This window comes from Palaemon carinicauda, chromosome 1, assembly GCF_036898095.1.
Source record: "Palaemon carinicauda isolate YSFRI2023 chromosome 1, ASM3689809v2, whole genome shotgun sequence".
Classification (NCBI taxonomy): Eukaryota; Metazoa; Arthropoda; class Malacostraca; order Decapoda; family Palaemonidae; genus Palaemon; species Palaemon carinicauda.
This window is the reverse complement of record NC_090725.1, coordinates 142654723-142677697: the sequence shown is the minus strand read 5'-3', so window position 1 is coordinate 142677697 and position 22975 is coordinate 142654723. Positions and strand designations below refer to the sequence as shown.

The following is a 22975-nucleotide window of genomic DNA, read 5'->3' as shown; positions in this document are numbered from 1 at the left end:
TCAAGGCGAGGAGAGCTTGTAGGGAGTTCGTGTTCACCTCGGCTACGGTGAGGCACGAGCCAAGGAAACTAATCTCCTCCAACATTTGGGGCAAAGACCTTTTCCCTACCGATTTGGTCAAAGAAGTAGTTGATAAGGCCGCCTTGGAGAATAGAAACCTTCTCCAGAAGTGGGGCCTGGCTATCAAAAGAAAGTCTTCCCCGGATGAAGGTCCTCAACCAAAGAGGAAGACTATGAGGACTAGGCTACCGTCTCGGCCAGCCAAGCCTTTTAGACAGCAACTGCAATTGCCATTGCCTCCAGTGCCCCAGATCGTGGCACAAAACCCGACCACTTTTCAGTGGGTACCCCAGGCCGTGTCGACACAGTCCACGGCATTCACCCCATCGTTCGAAGGGCAGTCTACTTCCTTTCGAGCAAAGCCTAGAGGGGCAGCCAGAGGCTCGTCTGGGCGCCCCTCAAGGGGAAGGGGATTCAGGGGTGGTCGTGGTCAGGGAGGCAAGACCTCGGGACGGCAGTCCAAGCGGGATGATACCGGTAGGAGGGAGACTTCTGAAATTTCGGGATCGGTGGACCTTCGATCCCTGGGCCCACAGCCTACTCAAGAATGGACTGGGCTGGAGCTGGTACAGCACTCCACCCCCGGGCCTTCGGGTTTTCCAACACTCCACCCCCGTTCTGGAGGAGTACGTTCAAGAACTGTTGGAGAAAAATGTGATCCGAAAGGTGAAGTCCATCAAATTCCAAGGGAGGCTGTTTTGTGTTCCCAAGAAAGACTCGGAAAAGCTCAGAGTCATTCTGGACTTGTCGCCACTCAACAAGTTCATAGTGTATTACAAATTCAAGATGCTAACACTGCAACACATAAGGACCTTACTGCCCAAGAGGGCATATTCCGTCTCTATAGACTTGTCAGACGCCTATTGGCACATTCCAATCAACCGTCGACTCTCCCCCTACCTAGGGTTCAGGCTACAACGAAGACTATACGCCTTCAGAGCCATGCCATTCGGGCTAAACATAGCCCCAAGGATTTTTACGAAGCTTGCGAGCGGAGCTCTCAAACAATTACGCCTAAAGGGAATTCAGGTAGTAGCCTACCTGGACGACTGGTTGGTGTGGGCAGCATCCGAGACAGAATGCTTGCAAGCTTCCAGTCAAGTGATCTAGTTCCTACAGTACCTAGGTTTCAAGATCAACAGATAAAAGTCTCGACTTTCTCCATCTCAAAAGTTCCAGTGGCTGGGAATCCACTGGGACCTTTTGTCACACCGTTTCTCCATCCCGGCGAAGAAAAGGAAGGAGATAGCGGGTTCTGTCAAGAGACTTATAGATTCCGAAAGGATATCAAGACGCGAACAAGAGAGGGTACTGAGCTCTCTCCAGTTTGCTTCGGTGACAGACCCAGTGCTAAGAGCACAGCTAAAGGATGCAACCGGAGTTTGGAGAAGTTTTGCATCAATCGTGCGAAGAGATCTGAGAAGACCAGTTCCGCTTCGGCTACGTACTCTTCTCAGGCCTTGGTCCCAAGCCAGACTTCTAAAGAAGTCGGTTCTTCTTCAGCCACCTCCCCCGTCGGTGACGATTCACTCAGACGCCTCGAAGGAGGGATGGGGAGGTCACTCTCATCGGAAAAAAGTCCAGGGGACTTGGTCCAAGCTATTCAAGACCTTTCACATAAACTTTCTAGAAGCTATGGCAGTGCTCCTTACCTTAAAGTAAGTTTCCCCGCGTCACTCGATCCACATAAGGTTGGTGATGGACAGCGAGGTAGTTGTGAGATGCTTGAATCAACAAGGATCGAGGTCACCACCTCTCAACCTGGTGATGTTGGCCATCTTCCGATTGGCGGAAAAGAAGAAGTGGTACCTGTCGGCAGTTCACTTTCAAGGAGTCCGCAATGTGACAGTGGACGCTCTATCCAGGTTCACACCGATAGAGTTGGAATGGTCCTTAGATGCAGGATCATTCTCCTTCATTCTGAATCAAGTCCCAGAACTGCAGATAGACCTCTTTGCGACGAAAGACAACAAGAAGTTGCCCCTGTACGTGTCCCCGTACGAGGACCCCTTAGCGGAAGCAGTGGACGTGATGTCCCTCAACTGGAACAGAGGGTCCAGGATTTATCTGTTCCCTCCTCACAACCTTCTGTTGAGGGTCCTCAACAAACTGAGATCCTTCAAAGGGGTAGCGGCAATAGTAGCCCACAAGTGGCCGAACAGCGTGTGGTTCCCCCTGGCATTGGAACTACAGCTGAAGTTTGTACCGCTACCAGATCCAGTTCTGACCCAGCGAGTCCAGAAGTCGACTGTCTGCGCTTCATTACAGAAAACCCGGACCCTGCAGCTCATGATTTTCTCTCCCTAGCGGTGAGAAAGCGTTTCGGGATTTCGAAAGCCAGCATAGACTTCCTAGAGGAATATAAGTGCAAATCTACTAGAAGGCAATATGAGTCATCTTGGAGAAAATGGGTGGCCTTTGTCAAGGCGAAGAATCCGCAGGAGATCTCGACAGACTTCTGCTTATCTTTCTTCATCCACCTCCATGGTCAAGGATTGGTAGCTAACACGATTTCAACGTGTAAGTCTGCTTTGACAAGGCCCATTCTATATACCTTCCAGGTCGACCTAGGTAACGAGTTCTTTAATAAAGTTCCGAAAGCCTGCGCTAGGCTCAGACCTTCAGCACCTCCAAAGGCCATTTCTTGGTCTTTAGACAAAGTTCTTCATTTCGCTTCTCTGTTGTGCAATGAAGAATGTGCGTTAAAGGATTTGACACAAAAAGTTATTTTCCTATTTGCGTCCGGGGCCAGGGTTAGTGAGATTGTAGCCCTCTCGAGAGAGGCAGGTCGTGTTCAGTTCCTGGATGGGGGAGAACTGAACCTGTTTCCGGATCCTACGTTTCTCGCCAAGAATGAGTTACCCACCAACAGGTGGGGTCCCTGGAGAATCTGCCCTCTGAAAGAAGATGCATCTCTATGTCCAGTAGAATGCCTAAAGGTCTATCTTCATAGAACTTCAGACTTCAAGGGTGGTCAACTATTCAGGGGAGAAACATCAGGCTCAAATTTATCTCTGAATCAACTCAGAGCGAAAATCACATATTTTATTCGCAGAGCGGATCCTGACAGTACACCCGTAGGTCACGATCCGAGGAAAGTTGCCTCATCCTTAAATTTCTTTAATTGTATGGATTTTGAACATCTCCGTTCATACACTGGCTGGAAGTCTTCCAGAGTGTTCTTTCGCCACTATGCGAAGCAAGTAGAGGAACTAAAGAGATCTGTGGTAGCAGTGGGTCGCGTCGTTAACCCTACTGTTTAACTCTGCGAGGAACAGTGGTTTTAATTGGGACGATTAATTCCAGGGTGAGTGTGTAGTTACATACCGTACTACAAACTAAGTGAGGGCACTGAGTTGCCCATGTAGACTGTTCCATTTCCAAAGGTGAACCTAGCATAAGTGCAGACATGTGTGCCGAGCGTTTCTAACGCTAATGTCATTGATTTGTAATACAGACTTTTATGACTTTGATACCTCGGTATCTTAAAAGTGGCATTTAATGTGTTTTCTTTCAGATAAACAGTTCTGTTTACTATCATACTTATGCTTAAAGTTTTGGGTTATCCTCTTCTTATATATATATATATATATATATATATAATTGTGGTTAACCTGTCTGTTTATTGTCTGTCAATGAACTTGTTCTTGAGAACCTTGCGTCTCCTTCACCTGTGTCAATTTATTGGTATAATTGAGCATTCATTCTATGTACCTTATCTGGGATAATTCTAATAGAATTGTTCCTTTATGCAAGCTATGTTGCATTGGTTTATGCTTTCCCTTAACGGGAGGACCCCGTCCCATAAGGGGACGATGGCGGTTTTACTAGTTTCCTCCTATGCGGATATAAACCTTTGTCCAATACAAGTATTGTGTGGAGAACTGGTCGATATTTCATATTGACGCAGTGGTTCTTTAAAAACTGTGCTTCACTTAATATAAGGCGAGACCACTATATTAGCTTGCCTGGTATTCATACATAGGTATATGTACTCTTCGAGACTTTTCCAGAGTCTAGTAGGACTCTTCCCTGTAGGGGGCAGGAAGCTCTAACATGGTTTATAGTTAGTTGAAAAGATGTATAACGGTAACATCTTAGGTCTCTAGGTCTAGTCGACCGGGAAAAATTACATCCGGGGAGTACGGCACGTTCTGAGAATCCACAGATACAGTAATGCTCTGGTATACTTCCATCAGGACGACATGGCTTGAGCCCAAAAAACGGATTTTGAGCGAAGCGAAAAATCTATTTTTGGGTGAGATGGCCATGTCGTCCTGATGGACCCGCCCTTGCCTTTCTAAGAAAGGGCTGTAGGACCCCTCCCTACATACAGTATCTGTAGCACCTCGTGTACGCTACAAGGAATACAGATGGCGCCAGGATTGGCGCCAGGCACGCTTACGAATCGGGAGATAGGGAGCTTTGGGAGCGGCTCCCCCTTTTTCTTTCCCGAATTCGTTTCTTGCCAACTGCCCCCTGCGAGACGAAATCTCTGTTCGGGATGCAGATTGCCATGTGGCGTGTCAAGAATACGTCCTCTGATATGTCGCGATATCCCTTTCACGAGGGATACTCGCTCCAGGAGTTAGAATTCTGGGACCTTAAGGTAAATTCTCTGGGAATATCGCCGTAGTTGTAATATACCCTAGGAAGCTACCCTATAGGAACTTCCATCAGGACGACATGGCCATCTCACCCAAAAATAGATTTTTCGCTTCGCTCAAAATCCGTTATATATATATATATATATATATATATATATATATATGTATATATATATATATATATATATATATATATATATATATATATATATATATATATATATAAATATATATATATATATATATAAATATATATATATATATATATATATATATATATATATATATATATATATATATATATCTACTCAGGGAGAACATATGGAGTTGGAAGAGGAGGGGTAGGAATGATGCATCAATAGCAGAAAAAGCATTAAGGAAATGAAGTGCTGTAAATAGATTGTTACTTGCAAAGTTGAAACCAAAGTAGTGCAATATGTGTATAATAGTTTACTATGTACTAAAAAATGATTCCCCTAAAGAAAGAAAAGATGAATTCTGTGAAGAACTGCAGAGTATAATAGATAAGATCCCAGAGACAGACATGAAAATTGTGATTGGTAACTTCAGTGCTAAAGTTGGAAGATATAATCAAGGTATAGAGAATGTGATGGGTGTTGAGGGTCCTGGCTAAGTTGCAAATGAAAAAGGGGCACACACTAATATAAGTTTTTGTTCGAGCATAATTGTTATTGGAGGTACTCTTTTCCAGCACAAGGACATTTACAAATATACAAGGACTTCACCGTGCCAATTACAAGAATCAAATATATTACATAGCCATTATTAAAGAGGAAAGGAATACTCTTGAGAAATGTAAGAACCTGTAGAGTTGCACACACACATGCACACACACTATATATATATATATATATATATATATATATATATATATATATATATATATATATATATATATATATATATATATATATATATATATATATATATATATTTTTTTTTTAAATATTTAACTTAGCCGGTGAATATATAATAGCTGCAACTCTGTTGCTCGACAGACACATACATAAAAAACTCGCGAGCGATCGCTATGCAGGTTGCGGGTGTGCCCACCAGCGCCAACTGTCGGCCAGATACCACTCTCGGATGTAAACAAAACCTTCAATTTCTTCTCTGTCGACGTGTCGACAAGACGTACTTTTACTCGCTGTTGAACCTGGAGTTTTTCCCATCATATTTGGTGAAGTACTTTAATTTGGTTTGAGCTTTCGCAGTACAGGTGTTTTTCTTCAAATAAATCCTTGAACTCGTTTTTGGATAGATTTAATTTTTGATGACAAAGAGAGTATGGACTTTCTTTGACTTTTAAATGGCCGACCCTTCCCTTAGACGGAAGTGTGTTTAGGCTTTTAGCAATTATCTTAAAACGTTATAAATTAATTATAGATTTTCCTCTATATATTTTATATCTCACCGCCTTTATTAGGCCTCTTCGATTAACTTTCCATTTATAATAACATAAAAATAAATTTTAATGATTTGTTTATATGCGACCTTTCCTGAGAGTAGGCGGTCCTAACTTGGAAACCGAAGTTAAACAACGTTGAGCCCTTTCTATCGTGAATAGCTTTTAAGAGCTAATGATTTAAAACTTTTTAAATGAATATTTTTTAATAGATATTTTATGAAAGATTTTCTTTGAATAGTCTTCGTACTGTTTCAAAGATGAACTAACGTTTAGTTTATTTATGCTACGCAGTTTGCGCTCTATCGTTACGATAGAGAGAGAGAGTATCACGGTTTCACTTTGCAGAAAGAGTAAATCGATTCTGACGTTTTGTTCATTCTTCTTTCAAAGCTTAAATGTTTTAAATTCTATTTTAAAGGAACTTTTTAATTGAAAAACCTTTCAGTTTTTTCCTTTGGTCAAATAACATGTTTTTTTGACGAAACGTAAGTGGGCTCTTCTCTTAGGTGCGAAATCAAGAGAGAGAGAGAGAGAAAGATAGAGACGGAGGGAGAGAGAGGAGAGAAAACGTTCCGTTCAAGCGGGTAACGTTGTTCTCGAGTTACTCTCGTCCCTAGTCTCTGTACGGGGAGAAAGGATAAAACGTTTTTAGTTTTTTATTCTCGTCCCCAGGCAATGTACGGTGAGAGATTGAAAACGTAGTTTTGAATGAACTAGTGTTTAGTCTCTTCCCCAGCCACTGAATTTTTTATCTTAAAATATGTTTACTGTTTTTTGCTGGTATTAATGTGCTTGCATTATACGACTGATTTCGCAATTACTACCTTTTGATGAGGGTAGAATTGCGTGCTTCAGGTAGAAATCAGTAAAAGTTTCGATTTCAGTGAAATAAGTGCAAAACAGAAAATCGTAGTGATAAAGTGATATTGCGCAAAGTGTTATCAGTGTTGCGACCGAGGGTTCGTCTGTTCGTGCCTGTCGTTCGCCTAGTCCGGGACCTCTTGCAAGCTCCCAAGCCCAGGGGAGAAGTAATGTCGTACGACTTATGGGTTCGAGAGGCCTTGATCAGCGAACAGACGTTCCCTCTATGGTACGGGTGTATCTTACCAAGATCACCCCTACCATAAGGCGAGAGAGACGACTTTCTCCTCGTCATCCGAAGGCTTTTCGCATAAGAAACCTGAAACAAGGTTTCGAGGCCCTTAAGCGAAAGTCAGTCCTTTCAGGACAGGTCCAGCGTCCTGGTTGTAGCCATTAGGACAGCTCTGACCCTATGCAGTCATCGGAAGACTGCTCGCCGCCTAACAAAAGCGTAACACAGACTCCGAGAGTCTTTTTGTTGGCAAGGTTTTGCGGTCACAGACGTTACCCTCGTCTCTTACCGCAACCATTTCCGTTGATCCTAAATGGGTTGTACGGCAAGACATGCAGAATAAGCTTGCCTCCCTTATGGAAGACTATTCTGCCGATAAGTCCGTTGAGCCTAGCCGTTTATCTCATGGAGTTCCTGGCTTTCAGCCACCCTAACGTTCCTTTGTGCGTCCTGTTGACGTTGGCGTAGCTAAGTCACGTCAGTCAGGTTGTTTAGAACCACACTCGATGCGGTCTCGTGTGGATTTTCAGCCACATTTGGATGTTAGGCCACTTGCTGATGCTCCTGTTGACGTTCAGGACGTTCGCTAACAATCGGAGTTGACTTGTTTTGACGCTGAGCGTCAACCTCCGCATTCTAGAGTTGTTTTGACTGCTCAGTCTAGGCGGTCAAAACAGTCTCGAGTGGACGCTGTGCGTCCTCACGCACCTGTTGTTGTTGACAGTTCACAGACTGTCAAGCAGTTACATGACGTTGCGTCCTGGTCTCTCGCACCTGTTGTTGTTGACAGTTCACAGACTGTCAAGCAGTTACATGACGTTGCGTCCTGGTCCGCTACTAATGCACCAGTGCGTGTGGACTCTGCTTGTAAAGCATTGCCACCACGGTAGGTCTCTCCCTTGCTTGAGACTCAGCTATTATCGGACAAGGTTCCTTCAGATGAGGAAGTTGCTGTTCCCCCTCCTGCTGATATTCCCTTGAGGACTCTGTCAGACGGAGAGGAGCCTAAAGCTGCTTAGCCCTCTATGGACTTTAAATAAATCATGCTGATTTTTAAGGATCTTTGTCCGGATCTTTTTGTAACTGCTGCTCCTCGTTCGCCTAAACGTCAGAGCTTACACTAGGCCTAGCTACTTCGAAGCCGTTGTTTTATAAGCTAGTGCTCTCTCGCTCTCCTAGAGAGCTTTACGTTTGCTAGGCGACTGGTTTATCACCAGGAGGAGTTTGGGGGATACAGCCTTTGCTTTCCCTTCTTTTAAACTGGCTTATAGAGCGAGAGTCTGATATGACACGAGAGAAGTTCTCGGCTTGGGAGTTCCTGCCTCTGCCCAGATAGACTTCTCAAACCTCATAGACTCTCCCTGGCGCCTGGCCATGAGACGCTCCAAGATTTTACAGGTCAACTTCACAGCTGTTTTCGAGCCTTTGAAGTTTTGCTGTACAATTATGTCATGCATAAACAAGGCTTTCAGGGATGGCTCCAATGATCTGACAGCCACGTTCTCTGCAGGAACAAGTCCTTCAGGGATGGCTCCATGATTTGGCAGCCATGTTCACTGCAGGAGTACGTAAGAGGTAAGTGCGCTCAATGTGTTCATTGTCAAGACAAACTTCACGATGAAGTCTTCCAGGCTGTCTTGACAGCATTTATGGAAGGCGACTGGATGGTCTCTCTCGACCTTCAGGAGGCATACTTCCACATTCCTATACACCCGGATTCCCAACCGTTTCTGAGGTTTGTTTACAGGAATGTGGGGTACCAGTTTCGAGCTATCGGGGATCCGAGCCTCCCTGTACTTGGACGACTGGCTTCTCAGAGCATCGTCCAGCCTTCACTGTCTGCAGGATCTACATTGGACGTTGAGTCTGGCCAGGGAGTTGGGACTTGTGGTCAACCTAAAAGTCCCAACTGATCCCATCCCAGATTATTCTATTTTTGGGGATGGAGATTCGCTGTCAAGCCCTGCTCGAAGTCCAACTAATGCTGAAAAGAAAACGTTTATTCAGTCAGGAGTTGGAACAGTCTCGTAGGGACTCTCTCATCCCTGGAGCAGTTTGTCTCACTAGGGAGACTACCCCTTCTGCCTCTCCGGTTCCATCTAGCCTCTCACTGGAACTAGGACAAGACATTAGAGACGGTATCATTCCCAGTCTCCGAACCAATAAAGGCATGCCTGAAATGGTGGGACAGCAATATCAGTCTGAGAGAGGGACTATCCCTAGCAGTCAAGAACCCAAACCACGTGTTGTCCTCAGACGCGTCGGGTTTGGGTTGGGTGCGACCCTGGACGGTCGGGAATGCGCTGGTCTGTGGACCTCAAGTCAGAAGAGCATGCACATCAACGGCAAGGAGCTATTAGCAGTCCACTTGGCCTTGATGATATTAGGAAGCGTCTTCGAAACTAAGTGGTAGAGGTCAACTCAGACAACACCACAACTTTGGCGTACATCTCCAAGCAAGGAGGCACACACTCCTTCACACTGCTCGAGATCGCAAGGGACCTTCTCTTATGGTCTAGAATTCGAGGCATCTCCCTGTTGACGAGATTCATCCAGGGGGACTTGAACGTCTTGGCAGACTGTCTCAGTCGGAGGGGTCAGGTGATACCCACAGAATGGACCCTCCACAAGGACGTGGGCAAGAGTCTTTGGGCTTCTTGGGGTCAACCAACCATAGACCTCTTTGCCTCCTCGTTGACCAAAAGGTTACCAATCTTTTGCTCTCCAGTCCTAGATACAGAAGCAATCTACATAGACGCGTTTCTACTGGATTGGTCTTTTATAGACTTATATGCATTCCCACCATTCAAGATAGTCAACAAGGTACTGCAGAAGTTCGCCTCTCACGGAGGGACAAGGTTGACGTTGGTTGCTACCCTCTGGCCCGCGAGAGAGTGGTTCACCGAGGTACTTCAATGGCTGGTAGACTTTCCAAGAAGTCTTCCTCTAAGGGTAGATCTGTTACGTCAGCCCCACGTAAAGAATGTCCATCAAAGCCTCCCCGCTCTTCGTCTGACTTCCTTCACACTATCGAAAGACTCTCAAGAGCTAGAGGTTTTTCGAAGGAGGCAGTCAGTGCGATTGCAAGAGCTAGGAGAGCTTCTACCATTAGAGTATACCAGTCGAAGTGGGAAGTCTTTCGAGACTGGTGCAAGTCAGCATCTGTGTCCTCGTCCAGTACCTCTGTAGCCCAAATTGCAGATTTTCATTTACATCTGAGAAAGGTTCGCTCCCTTTCAGCTCACACGATTAAGGGCTACAGGAGCATGTTGGCTTCGGTCTTTCGACATAGAGGCTTAGATCTTTCCAACAATAAAGATCTCCAAGATCTCCTTAAGTCTTTCGAGACCTCTAAGGAACGTCGTTTGGCAACTCCTGGATGGAACTTAGACGTGGTCCTAAGGTTCCTCATGTCAGACAGGTTTGAGCCATTACATTCATCCTCCCTGAAGGATCTCACCCTCAAGACACTTTTCCTAGTGTGCTTGGCTTCGGCTAAAAGGGTCAGTGAACTTCATGCCTTCAGTAAGAACATCGGCTTTTCTACAGAAAAAAGCCACTTGTTCACTTCAACTTGGTTTCCTGGCCAAAAATGAACTGCCTTCTCGTCCTTGGCCTAAATCTTTTGATATTCCTTGCTTATCGGAGATCGTAGGCAACGAACTGGAAAGAGTATTATGTCCTGTTAGAGCTCTTAAGTTCGATTTAGCTCGTACTAAGTCATTACGAGGGAAATCTGAGGCATTATGGTGCTCAGTTAAGAAACCTTCATTGCCTATGTCAAAGAATTCTTTGTCATTTTTTATCAGATTTTTTTAATACGAGAAGCTCATTCTCACTTGAATGAGAAAGACCGATATTTGCTTAAGGTTAAGACGCACGAAGTTAGAGATATAGCAACCTCCGTGGCCTTCAAGCAAAATAAATCTCTGCAAAGTATTATGGACGCGACTTCTTGGAGAAACAAGTCAGTGTTCGCGTCATTTTACTTAAAAGATGTCCAGACTCTTTACGAGGACTGCTACGCACTGGGTCCATTCGTTGCAGCGAGTGCAGTAGTGGGTGAGGGTTCTACCACTACACTTCCCTAATTCCAATATCCTTTTAATCTGTCTCTTGAAATGTTTTTAATATTGTTTTATGGGTTGTTCGGAAGGCTAAGAAGCCTTTCGCATCCTGATTGATTTGGCGGGTGGTCAAAGTCATTTCTTGAGAGCGCCCAGATTAGGGGTTTGATGAGGTCCTGTTGTATGGGTTGCAGCCCTTGATACTTCAGCTCCTGGGAGTCTGTCAGCATCCTAAGAGGATCGCTGGGCTCCGTGAGGAAGACAGACTTACAAGGCAGAGTATTCGTCTAAGTCAACTTCCTCACCAGGTACCTATTTATTTTGGTTTTGTTATATTGATAACTGCCAAAATGAAAAAACTCTTAGCTTATACGCTGTAAACATAATTAACTCTGGTCTCTACCCACCTCCTTGGGTGTGAATCAGCTATTATATATTCACCGGCTAAGTTAAATATTTAAAAATGATATTTTAATTATAAAATAAATTTTTGAATATACTTACACGGTGAATATATAAATTAAATGACCCTCCCTTCCTCCCCAATAGAGACGCAGTGGGATGAGAAGAAATTGAAGGTTTTGTTTACATCCGAGAGTGGTATCTGGCCGACAGTTGGCGCTGGTGGGCACACCCGCAACCTGCATAGCGATCGCTCGCGAGTTTTTTATGTATGTGTCTGTCGAGCAACAGAGTTGCAGCTATTATATATTCGCCGGGTAAGTATATTCAAAAATTTATTTTATAATTAAAATATCATATTTATATATATATATATATATATATATATATTTATATCTATATATATATATATATATATATATATATATATATACTTATATATATATACATATCTATTTATATATATATATATATATATATATATATATATATATATATGTGTGTGTGTGTGTGTGTGTGTGTGCATGTGTGTATATTTATAAATATATGGGTAGCAATCACCAGCTCCTCATGCCACACTGAAATTCAAACTGGAAGCACCCAACTGAAATGTAAATAGAATACCTAGGTCTGATACAAATAAGCCTCAAGGAGATGAGCTCAAAGAAACCTTTGCAATTGAATGTAGGAATCGATTTGTAGTCTTAGAGACTTGAAAAGACGAAGAGCAGACACTCGGTGAAGAAAGATGTGATATTACGAACATATATCAGTCAGATGGTAGTGAAGTTTTAGGACATATAGTTACAAGGAGAAAACCATGGATTTCAAATGATAATTGTAATACTATATAAAGGGGACAAAGATAGAAATTGTTTGTTGAAAGTTTTCAAGGAAGTAATGGAAATTACAAGGTAGAGTACCGTAAGTATTCCAGTATTGATAGTAAAGCCAAAAGAAAAGCCATGAATGACTGGAGATAATATTTAGACAGGAAAGCAGATGAGGCTGACAAAGCTATGAATTCAGAAAGTGGCAATGATGTAAGAATTGCTCACAGAATTATTAATGGAATCTCTGCTGCGGCAAAGAAAAAGAAGCTTATATCCATCAAAAAGAGTGAGAGATCTGGTATAACAACAGAAGATAAAGAAAGGCAATGTTAGATGGAACAGTTTGGTAAGGTCATTAATAGGAGCTATGAACGGAATAATTTGACTGATATACCTGAATTTGAGGAAGACTGATGTGTGCTGATGAATGAATTTAATGTTTGAAGTCGAAGTTATCATTAAAAAAACTAGACAGATGGAAAGCCCCTGGATATGATGGAATAACTACTGAGATAAGATTGGTTAAAAATGAAGTGACTCCTAGAATACTTACGAGATTATTTTGTAGAATGTGGCATGAAGAGGCCAAACCTGATGAATGGGAGCTGGGAATGCTAGTGTAGATGGCAAAAAGGATCTGACCGATTGCAATAATTATGGAGGCATAACACTTACGTCAGTTGTCATGAAAATATATAGTATGCTCATTCTAAAGAGACTTGAGAGAACGATCGTGGAAAAGCTGAGATGAGCAAGCAGGATTTAGAAAAGGTAGAAGTTGTACTGACCAAATTTTCATTTTAAGACCTGGTACAGCAATGTTTAGGATATAGAAATCCACTTTTGATGGCATTTGTTGACTATGAAAAAGCCTTTGATAGTGTGCGCCATCCAATTTTGTGGAGAGTCTTGCGTTATTAAGGACTTTCTCTTAAATATGTTAATTTGATTGTTCATGAGCCAAGTTAATAATAGTGGAGTCCTATCAAATGAATTTCCAGTGAACAGTGGAGTACTGCAAGGAAATGTGTTGTCACTTATGTTGTTTATTCTCCTCATGGATTTTATAATGCATAAATCAGTAGGGGAGTGTGGAGATGGATTGGACTGGATTGGTAACAGGAAATTAGCAGACATATGGCACTCAAGCAATCGCTTATAGTTTCAATTTTAATCCTGTCCTGCCATTCAACTCCCAGTATCCTTCTTAGGGCATTGTTCTCAAATCTACTAAATCTATTGGAGATTTTTTCATTGTCATACCATGACCCATGTCCATACAGTAACACCGATCTCACTATACTGATATACAGTCTGATTTTTATATGTAATTTCAGGCGATTTGATTTCCAAACTTTACTTAACCTAGCCATTGTCTGATTTGCTTTTTTTAAATCTTTCACTAAACTCTAATTCTAAAGACCATATATTGGAGATTATAGCTCCTAAATACTTGAATAATTCTACCTCATTAATCTTTTCACCTTCCAATGATGTTTCAGCTTCCATTGCATACTCCGTTCTCATCATCTCTGTCTTTCTGCTATTTATCTTCGGGCCAACCTCGTGTGATATTTCATGCATTCTAGTAAGCAAGCATTACAAATCCTGTGGTGTTCTGTTAAGAAGGACAGCATTGTCAGCATACTCTAGGTCTGCTAAATTTCTATCACCAATCCAGTCCAGTCCTTTTACCATCTCTGACTGTTCTACTCATTACAAAATTCATGAGGAGGGTAAAGAACATAGGTGAAAACATATTCCCTTGGAGTACTCTGGTGTTCGCTGGAAATTCATTTGATAAGACTCCATTAACATTAACTTTGAACTTGCGATGCTCATGGACAGAATTAATCTGATTTACATATTTAAGAGGAATTCCATAATAATGCAGGACTCCACAAAATTGGCCGGTGCGCACTATCAAAAGCTTTTTGTTAGTCCATAAATGCCATCAAAAAGGATTTCTATATTCTATGCATTGCTGTACATGTCTCAAAATGAAAATTTGGTCAGTGCAACGTCTACCTTTTCTAAATACTGCTTGTTCATCTCTCAGCTTTTCATCTATCTTTCTCACCAGTTTCTTTAGAATAAGCATACTATATATTTTCATAACTGGCGTAAGTGTTATGCCTCTTTAATTATTTCAATCAGCCAGTATCAACTCTGCAGTTATTCCATCGTTTCCCGGGCTTTCCATCCGTTTATTTTTTTGTTTTTTTTTAGGATAGCTTCGACTTCAAACACACTGAATTCATTCATGGTAACATCAAGGTCTTCATCAGCTTCAGGTATATCTATCAAATTATTCCTTTCATATCTCCTATTCATAACCTCACTAAAGTGTTCCATCAAACGTTGTCTTTTTTCATCTTTTTATTTATTTATTTTTTTTCTATGGGTATATGCTGCTTCTTTGCCCCAGTTGAGGATTCATTAATAATTCTATAAGCAATTCTTACACCATAGCCACTTCCTGAATTTGTAATTTTGTCAGCCTCATCCGCTTTACTGCCTAATATTCTCTCCAGTCATCCCTGGCTTTTCTCCTGACGTCACTTTCAATACTAGAATACTTAACATGCTCTACCTTGTAATTTTCATTACTACTTCGAAAATTTTTAACAATCAATTTCTGTCTTTGTCTCCTTTTTATAGTATCCCAAGTATCCTTTTATATCCATTGTTTTCTCTTTGTAACTGCGTGAAGTACAGTATATACAGTACTTATTTATGAATTCATATATTTGTATACTGTGTACAACCAAACACTTGCTCTTTATCATATACGGGAGATGTTTATTTTTTTATTTGATATTTAAGGAGAGCTACATAAAATTGGAACTGACGTATGTTGGACTGGTGTATAGAGGACAGGTAATGTGTAGGTTTTTGTCAAAGTTGTAAATGCCTGATTATTTTTTTGTTTCAATTTTCCCTATCATCTTAATTCCATTTGATGTTATCATTTTGGGTCATATATTTCCTTGTTATAGTATGATAAATTTAAGAAAATTAAAGTTGTATCTAGGCTGTTATTTCTGTAGTTAGTACAGCTCATAATTTCTTTTCAAGTTCATTGTTTTATTGCATGCTTGTCCAGTATATGAATCTTAAAATTAGAATATACCAATATAGTTATACAGTATAACTGTGTTTCGTTGTCCTATTTCATGCTGGTTTTCAAGAAAATGCTTTATTGAATAATTGCTATTGTTCTTTCAGCAATTGCGAGAGGTTGAAGCTCACAAAACTTTTGTGACAGGATTAGAATGGTTACCAACGAACAGCCACGAGTCTCAGATGGTACGAGGGTTCTCAGACGCTTCAGTTTTATCAATATCGTGTGACAACACTTTAAAAATTCATCACATTCCCAGACGAGGTAATAATATGAATATATCTACATTAAAAAATTTGGAAATCATTCTAGTATAAGAACAAGTTACATTGTGTTTTGGTTTGTTCCGGTACTAATACAAACCCTGGCTATTTATAGGTACAGTCAAATAAAAAAGTCCTGTCGTCCCCAGTACCCTTCTGTCACCCCCAATATATATAGATTCCAGAATTTCAGGTGTAGAAGAGTTTGGTTGTTAGGGGGAGGACAACAAGCGGAAGCATGATGCCGGGTAGGGGGGGAGGGGAACGGGCTGGGGGAGGACGCCAGGAAGGGGGAAGTACTACTTATTAGACCTTTGAGCTGTGTTATGGCTGGGAAATCACAAACATTATGTATGAGCGTAAATGCAATATAATTTCGTGGTGCCTATTATATCATTATAATAATACTTAACTCACAATTATATAGAATATTTGATGATATTTGTTTTACCATTCTCGCGAACAACTTTTTTTACAAGAATTATCGATGTTTAGTTTGACATTGTATTTTGTCCCTACTTAAAAATCTCTCTAAAACACAAGCTGTGAGTAGCGCTCTCTCTCTCTCTCTCTCTCTCTCTCTCTCTCTCTCTCTCTCTCTCTCTCTCTCTCTCTCTCTCTCTCTCTTTTTATATATATATATATATATATATATATATATATATATGTATGTATGTATGTATATGTATACACATATGTATATATATACACGCACATATATATGTGTGTGTATATATATATATATATATATATATATATATATATATATATATATATATATATATATATATATATATATATATATATATATATATATATATATATATATATATATATATATATATATATATATATACATATATATATATATACAGTAGGGTCCCGAATTATGCGAGAATTTGGTCGATTAATGACCTCGTATAAATGGAAAATCGCATTTTTCAATATTAATCTTACCCGATGATCATGTAGCTGCAACTCCGTTGCCCGACAGAAAAAACCTAAGGTCGGGATACGCCAGCGATCGCTATACAGGTGGGGGTGTACAACAACAGCGCCATCTGTCGAGTAGGTACTCAGGTACTTCTTGTCAACAAGAACCAATTTTTCCTCTGTCGTGCCACCGGCAAGACCTACTTGGATACGCTGTTGTTTCTGGAGTTGATTTCACGCTTTTTGGTGATGTATTCTCTCTAGATATTAGCTTTCGCTGTACAGGAGTTATTATCATTAACTTATCAAGCTTTTTTGATTAGTTTTGGATTAATTGTTGACGACTTTGATAGATTTTGGATCCCCCCCTTGGCTAATTCAAGATGTCTGACCATTCTCAAGTCCCTAAGTACAGGCAGTGTAGCGCTAGGGACTGTTCTAGGCGTCTTCCGAAGGCCTCTATAGATCCTCACACCGTTTGTTCCAATTGTAGGGGTAAATCCTGTCAATTGGAAGATCGATGTGAGGAATGCGCTGGGCTTTCGGAATTCGATTTTAATGAATTCCTTAAGAATGCACGTAGGCTAGAGAAGGATAGGATCAGGAGGAGTTCGTCTCGCTCTTTTGATTTTTCCTCTCCCCATGCCCCTCAACCTATTCCTTCCCCTGTAGTGGTGACTCCCGACCCTGCTACTAGTGCTCAACCCTCGATGGCGGACATGATGCGTGCCATTCAGGCTCTTGGTGACAGAGTGGAGTCATTAGCTAATGACCGTAATCAACTCTTGGCCGATGTCAAAGAGTTGAAAGAGAAAAGTGCAGTGGGAAGTGTTGTGAGTGCAAGTGCGGTGAAAAGTGTCAGTGTCAGTGTTACGCATGAGGGTGCATCTGTTCGTGCCAGTCGTCCTCCCAGTCCGGGACCTCTTGCAAGCTCCCAAGCCCAGGGGAGAAGCAATGTCGAAGGACCAAAGGGTTCGACAGGCCTTGATCAGCGTACGGATGTACCCTCAGTGGTTGCGGACGTATCTTGCAGAGATCGTCCCATCCACAAACAGACGATAGAGCCCATTCATTCCTCGTCTGTGGAAGAAGTTTCTAGGAAGAAACGTTGGACCAAGGTCTCACGACCTCTCAAGCGCAAGGTCTCTTCCGAGCGAGTCCAACGGCCCAGGTGTAGCCACTGGGTCAGTTCGGAAGACTGCACACCTCCCAAGAGAGGTAGGGTGGTTCCGCAGCAGGCATTCACTCCGTCTGTTGCCGCACCAACCACGGTAGACCCTAAGTGGTCTATGCTGCAGTCTATGCAGTCTCAGCTTGCTTCCTTCATGCAGGAGTATCGTGCTGAGAAGGTTGACACTGCTCCTGTTAACCTACAACCTGCCACGGTTGTGCGCTCAGCAGATACTGCGGCTGCCTGCTCCCACACTCCACCTGTGAGAGCTCCACCACCGATGCGCAGTCGACCCTGCCAGACGCATGTTGACGTTAGCCGACATGCGGCACCCTCCGTTGACATGCGTGAGCTACCGCATCAGCAGTGGGAAGGTGCTGTCAAGCTGCCGTGTTTTGACGCAATGCGGCAGTCTCCGCAACCCACGGCAGTCCCCACCACGCACCATCACTCCGCTTTTGTTGTTGCCAGCTCTCAGACTGACCAGCAGCGGCATGATGTTGGATCCAGTGCAGCTACGCATGCACCCGTGCTGCCGGATTCAGCCGTTCAGCCTTCTTCACCTCATTTGCCGCTTCCTCCTCAGCATTCGGATGAAGGAGTATCTGATGACGACGAAGCTGCGCATTTGGACGATCCGCACTCCGACATAGAAGAACCCAAGACTACGCCTCCCTCCTTAGACTTTAGGAAAGTCCTTGCCCTGTTTAAGGAGTTGTATCCGGACCAGTTTGTGTCTGCAACCCCGCGCTCACCTCCCTCTGAGTTCGCTTTAGGCATGCAGTCAGCAGCTCCTGCCTTTACGAAACTCGTACTCGCGCGCTCATCCAAGAGAGCTTTAAGGGTACTGGGAGAGTGGTTGCAGTCCAAGAAGCAACTTGGTAAGACAGCCTTCATCTTTCCACCGACCAAGCTTGCTTCCAAATCTAGCGTCTGGTATGCCACGGGAGAAGATCCCGGCTTGGGAGTTCCTGCCTCTGCCCAGGGCGACTTCTCAAGTCTGGTTGACTCTCCCCGCAGGCTGGCTATGAGACGCTCCAAGATTTGCTGGACCTTCTCGGACATGGACCATCTGTTGAAGGGAGTTTTTCGTGCTTTTGAGATCTTCAACTCCCTGGACTGGTGTTTGGGAGCGTTAAGCAGAAAGACCTCCCCTTCGGATAAGGACACTGCCATGCTCATCATGTCATGCATGGATAAAGCCATTCGGGATGGATCTGGCGAGCTTGCGGCTTCGTACGTGTCGGGAGTTCTTAAGAAGCGAGATCACCTTTGCTCCTTCTTGTCTGCGGGGATCACACCATGTCAGAAGTCGGAGTTGATGTTTGCTCCGCTTTCCAAGTGTCTCTTTCCGGAAGAGCTGATCAAGGGGATTGCTGCCTCGTTGATCCAGAAGGATACCATGACCTGGTGGCGTCATCCGCACGTAAAGTCACAGCTTTACCTTCCGTGCCTAGACCTAGGATGGACACACCAGCGTCTAGGTTCATTCCGCCCTTTCGTGGAAGAACCTCCAGCAGAGGAGGTACCCGTGCCGACAGTCAACGTGGCAAAAAGAAGAAGGGTTCCAAGTCCTCAAAAGGCAGAGTCTGACTGCCTACCTCTCCAGACAGCAGTGGGAGCCAGGCTCAAGAACTACTGGCAGGCTTGGGAGAACAGGGGTGCAGACGCACAGTCTGTGAAGTTGCTAAGAGAGGGGTACAGGATTCCGTTCTTGCGCAAGCCCCCTCTAGCAACTACTCCCATCAACCTCTCTCCCAGGTACAAAGAGGAGGACAAGAGGCTAGCTTTACAGCAAGAGGTGTCTCTCTTGCTACAAAAGGGAGCGGTAGTCATAGTCCGGGACCATCAATCCCCGGGCTTCTACAACCGTCTCTTCTTAGTAGCGAAGAGGACAGGAGGGTGAAGACCGGTGCTGGACGTCAGTGCTCTCAATGCTTTTGTCACCAAGCAGACGTTCACCATGGAGACGACGAAGTCGGTGCTAGCATCGGTCAGGAAGGAAGACTGGATGGTCTCGTTGGACCTAAAAGACGCGTACTTTCACGTCCCCGTCCATCCAGACTCCCAACCTTTCCTAAGGTTCGTCTTTGGAAAGGTCGTTTACCAGTTCCAAGCCCTGTGCTTTGGCCTAAGCACGGCACCTCTAGTGTTTACCAAACTGATGAGGAATATTGCCAAATTCCTGCATTTGGCAGACATCAGAGCCTCCCTCTATTTGGACGACTGGCTTTTAAGAGCTCCGTCAAGTCGTCGCTGTCTGGAGAATCTCAAATGGACTATGGATCTGACCAAGGAATTGGGTCTCCTGGTCAATATAGAAAAGTCCCAACTCGTCCCATCCCAAACTATAGTCTATCTAGGTATGGAGATTCAGAGTCGAGCTTTTCGGGCTTTTCCGTCGGCCCCCAGAATCAGTCAAGCCCAAGAATGCATCCAGAGCATGCTGAGAAGGAACCGATGTTCAGTCAGGCAGTGGATGAGTCTAACAGGGACGCTGTCATCGCTGGCCCAGTTCATCGCGTTAGGGAGACTCCACCTCCGACCCCCTCAGTATCATCTAGCTGCTCACTGGAGAAAGGACATGACGCTGGAAGCGGTCTCAGTTCCTATATCCGAAGAGATGAAGTCTGCGCTGACTTGGTGGAAGAACAGCATTCTTCTCAAAGAAGGTCTACCATTGGCTGTTCAGACCCCCGACCACCTTCTCTTCTCGGACGCATCGGACACGGGCTGGGGTGCGACACTGGACGGACGGGAATGCTCGGGCACGTGGAATCCGGATCAAAGAGCACTTCACATCAACTGCAAGGAGCTATTGGCAGTTCATCTGGCCTTGAGAAGCTTCAAGTCCCTCCTTCTAGGCAAGGTGGTGGAGGTGAACTCCGACAACACTACAGCCTTGGCGTACATCTCCAAGCAAGGAGGGACTCATTCGAGGAAGTTGTTCGAGATCGCAAGGGACCTCCTCACCTGGTCAAGAGATCGAAAGATATCGCTTGTAACGAGGTTCATTCAAGGCGACATGAATGTCATGGCAGACCGCCTCAGCCGGAAGGGTCAGGTCATCCCTACAGAGTGGACCCTTCACAAGAATGTTTGCAGCAGACTATGGGCCCTGTGGGGTCAGCCCACCATAGATCTGTTCGCTACCTCGATGACCAAGAGGCTCCCAAATTATTGCTCACCGATTCCGGACCCAGCAGCAGTTCACGTAGATGCCTTTCTTCTGGATTGGTCCCATCTAGACCTGTATGCGTTCCCCCCGTTCAAGATTGTCAACAAGGTACTGCAGAAGTTCGCATCTCACGAAGGGACACGGTTGACGTTGGTTGCTCCCCTCTGGCCCGCGAGAGAATGGCTCACCGAGGTACTGCAATGGCTAGTAGACGTTCCCAGGACTCTTCCTCTAAGAGTGGACCTTCTGCGTCAGCCGCACGTAAAGAAGGTACACCCAAGCCTCCACGCTCTTCGTCTTACTGCCTTCAGACTATCGAAAGACTCTCAAGAGCTAGAGGCTTTTCGAAGGAGGCAGCCAGAGCGATTGCCAGAGCAAGGAGGACATCCACTCTCAAGGTCTACCAGTCAAAATGGGAAGTCTTTCGAAGCTGGTGCAAGGCGAATTCAGTTTCCTCAACCAGTAACTCTGTAACGCAGATAGCTGACTTCCTTTTACATCTAAGGAATGTAAGATCCCTATCAGCTCCTACGATCAAAGGTTACAGAAGCATGTTGGCAGCAGTCTTCCGCCACAGAGGCTTAGATCTTTCCACCAACAAAGATCTACAGGACCTCCTTAAGTCTTTTGAGACCTCAAAGGAGCGTCGGTTAGCCACACCAGGTTGGAACTTAGACGTGGTTTTAAGGTTCCTGATGTCAGCAAGGTTCGAACCGCTTCAATCAGCCTCTTTTAAAGATCTCACTTTGAAGACTCTTTTCCTCGTTTGCTTAGCAACAGCTAAAAGAGTCAGTGAGATTCACGCCTTCAGCAGGAACATAGGTTTTACATCTGAAACGGCTACATGTTCCTTACAGCTTGGTCTTTTAGCTAAAAACGAGCTTCCTTCTCGTCCTTGGCCCAAATCGTTCGAGATCCCAAGCCTGTCTAATTTGGTTGGAAACGAACAAGAGAGAGTACTATGCCCAGTAAGAGCTCTTAAGTACTATTTAAGACGTACAAAGCCATTACGAGGACAATCAGAAGCTTTATGGTGTTTTATTAAGAAACCTGCTTTACCGATGTCTAAGAACGCAGTTTCTTATTACATCAGGCTTTTGATTAGAGAAGCCCATTCTCATCTGAATGAGGAGGACCATGCTTTGCTGAAGGTAAGGACACATGAAGTTAGAGCTGTCGCTACTTCAGTGGCCTTCAAACAGAACCGTTCTCTGCAGAGTGTAATGGATGCAAGCTATTGGAGAAGCAAGTCAGTGTTCGCATCATTTTACCTTAAAGATGTCCAGTCTCTTTACGAGAACTGCTACACCCTGGGACCATTCGTAGCAGCGAGTGCAGTAGTAGGTGAGGGCTCAACCACTACATTCCCATAATCCCATAACCTTTTTTAATCTTTCTCTTGAAATGCTTTTTATTGTTGTTTTTGGGTTGTACGGAAGGCTAAGAAGCCTTTCGCATCCTGGTTGATTTGGCGGGTGGTCAAATTCTTTCTTGAGAAGCGCCTAGATTAGAGGTTGTGATGAGGTCCTTTAGTATGGGTTGCAGCCCTTCATACTTCAGCACCTAGGAGTCGCTCAGCATCCTAAGAGGATCACTAGGCTCAGTAAGGAAGACGTACTTAAAAAGGCAGAGTAATGGTTCAAGTCGACTTCCTTACCAGGTACTTATTTATTTTATGTTTGTTATTTTGAATATCTGCTAAAATGAAATACGGGATACTTAGCTTCTAATGTTAACATGTATGCTGGTCTCCACCCACCCCCCTGGGTGTGAATCAGCTACATGATCATCGGGTAAGATTAATATTGAAAAATG

The 22975-nt window shown here is 43.7% G+C and overlaps 1 protein-coding gene across 5 annotated transcripts in view; it reads left to right on the top strand.

Moving 5' to 3' along the window:
* Positions 1-22975, top strand: part of LOC137652322 (guanine nucleotide-exchange factor SEC12-like) — a 175679-nt gene that overhangs the window by 122022 nt on the left and 30682 nt on the right. For all 5 annotated transcript variants that reach the window (XR_011046256.1, XR_011046255.1, XR_011046253.1 and 2 more), the window contains exon 7: positions 15720-15879. Coding sequence is in view for 1 of the 5 variants with exons in the window: in XM_068385664.1 (XP_068241765.1) it covers positions 15720-15879 (160 nt within the window). In the remaining 4 variants the exon portion in view is untranslated. The remainder of the gene's footprint in view (positions 1-15719; positions 15880-22975) is intronic.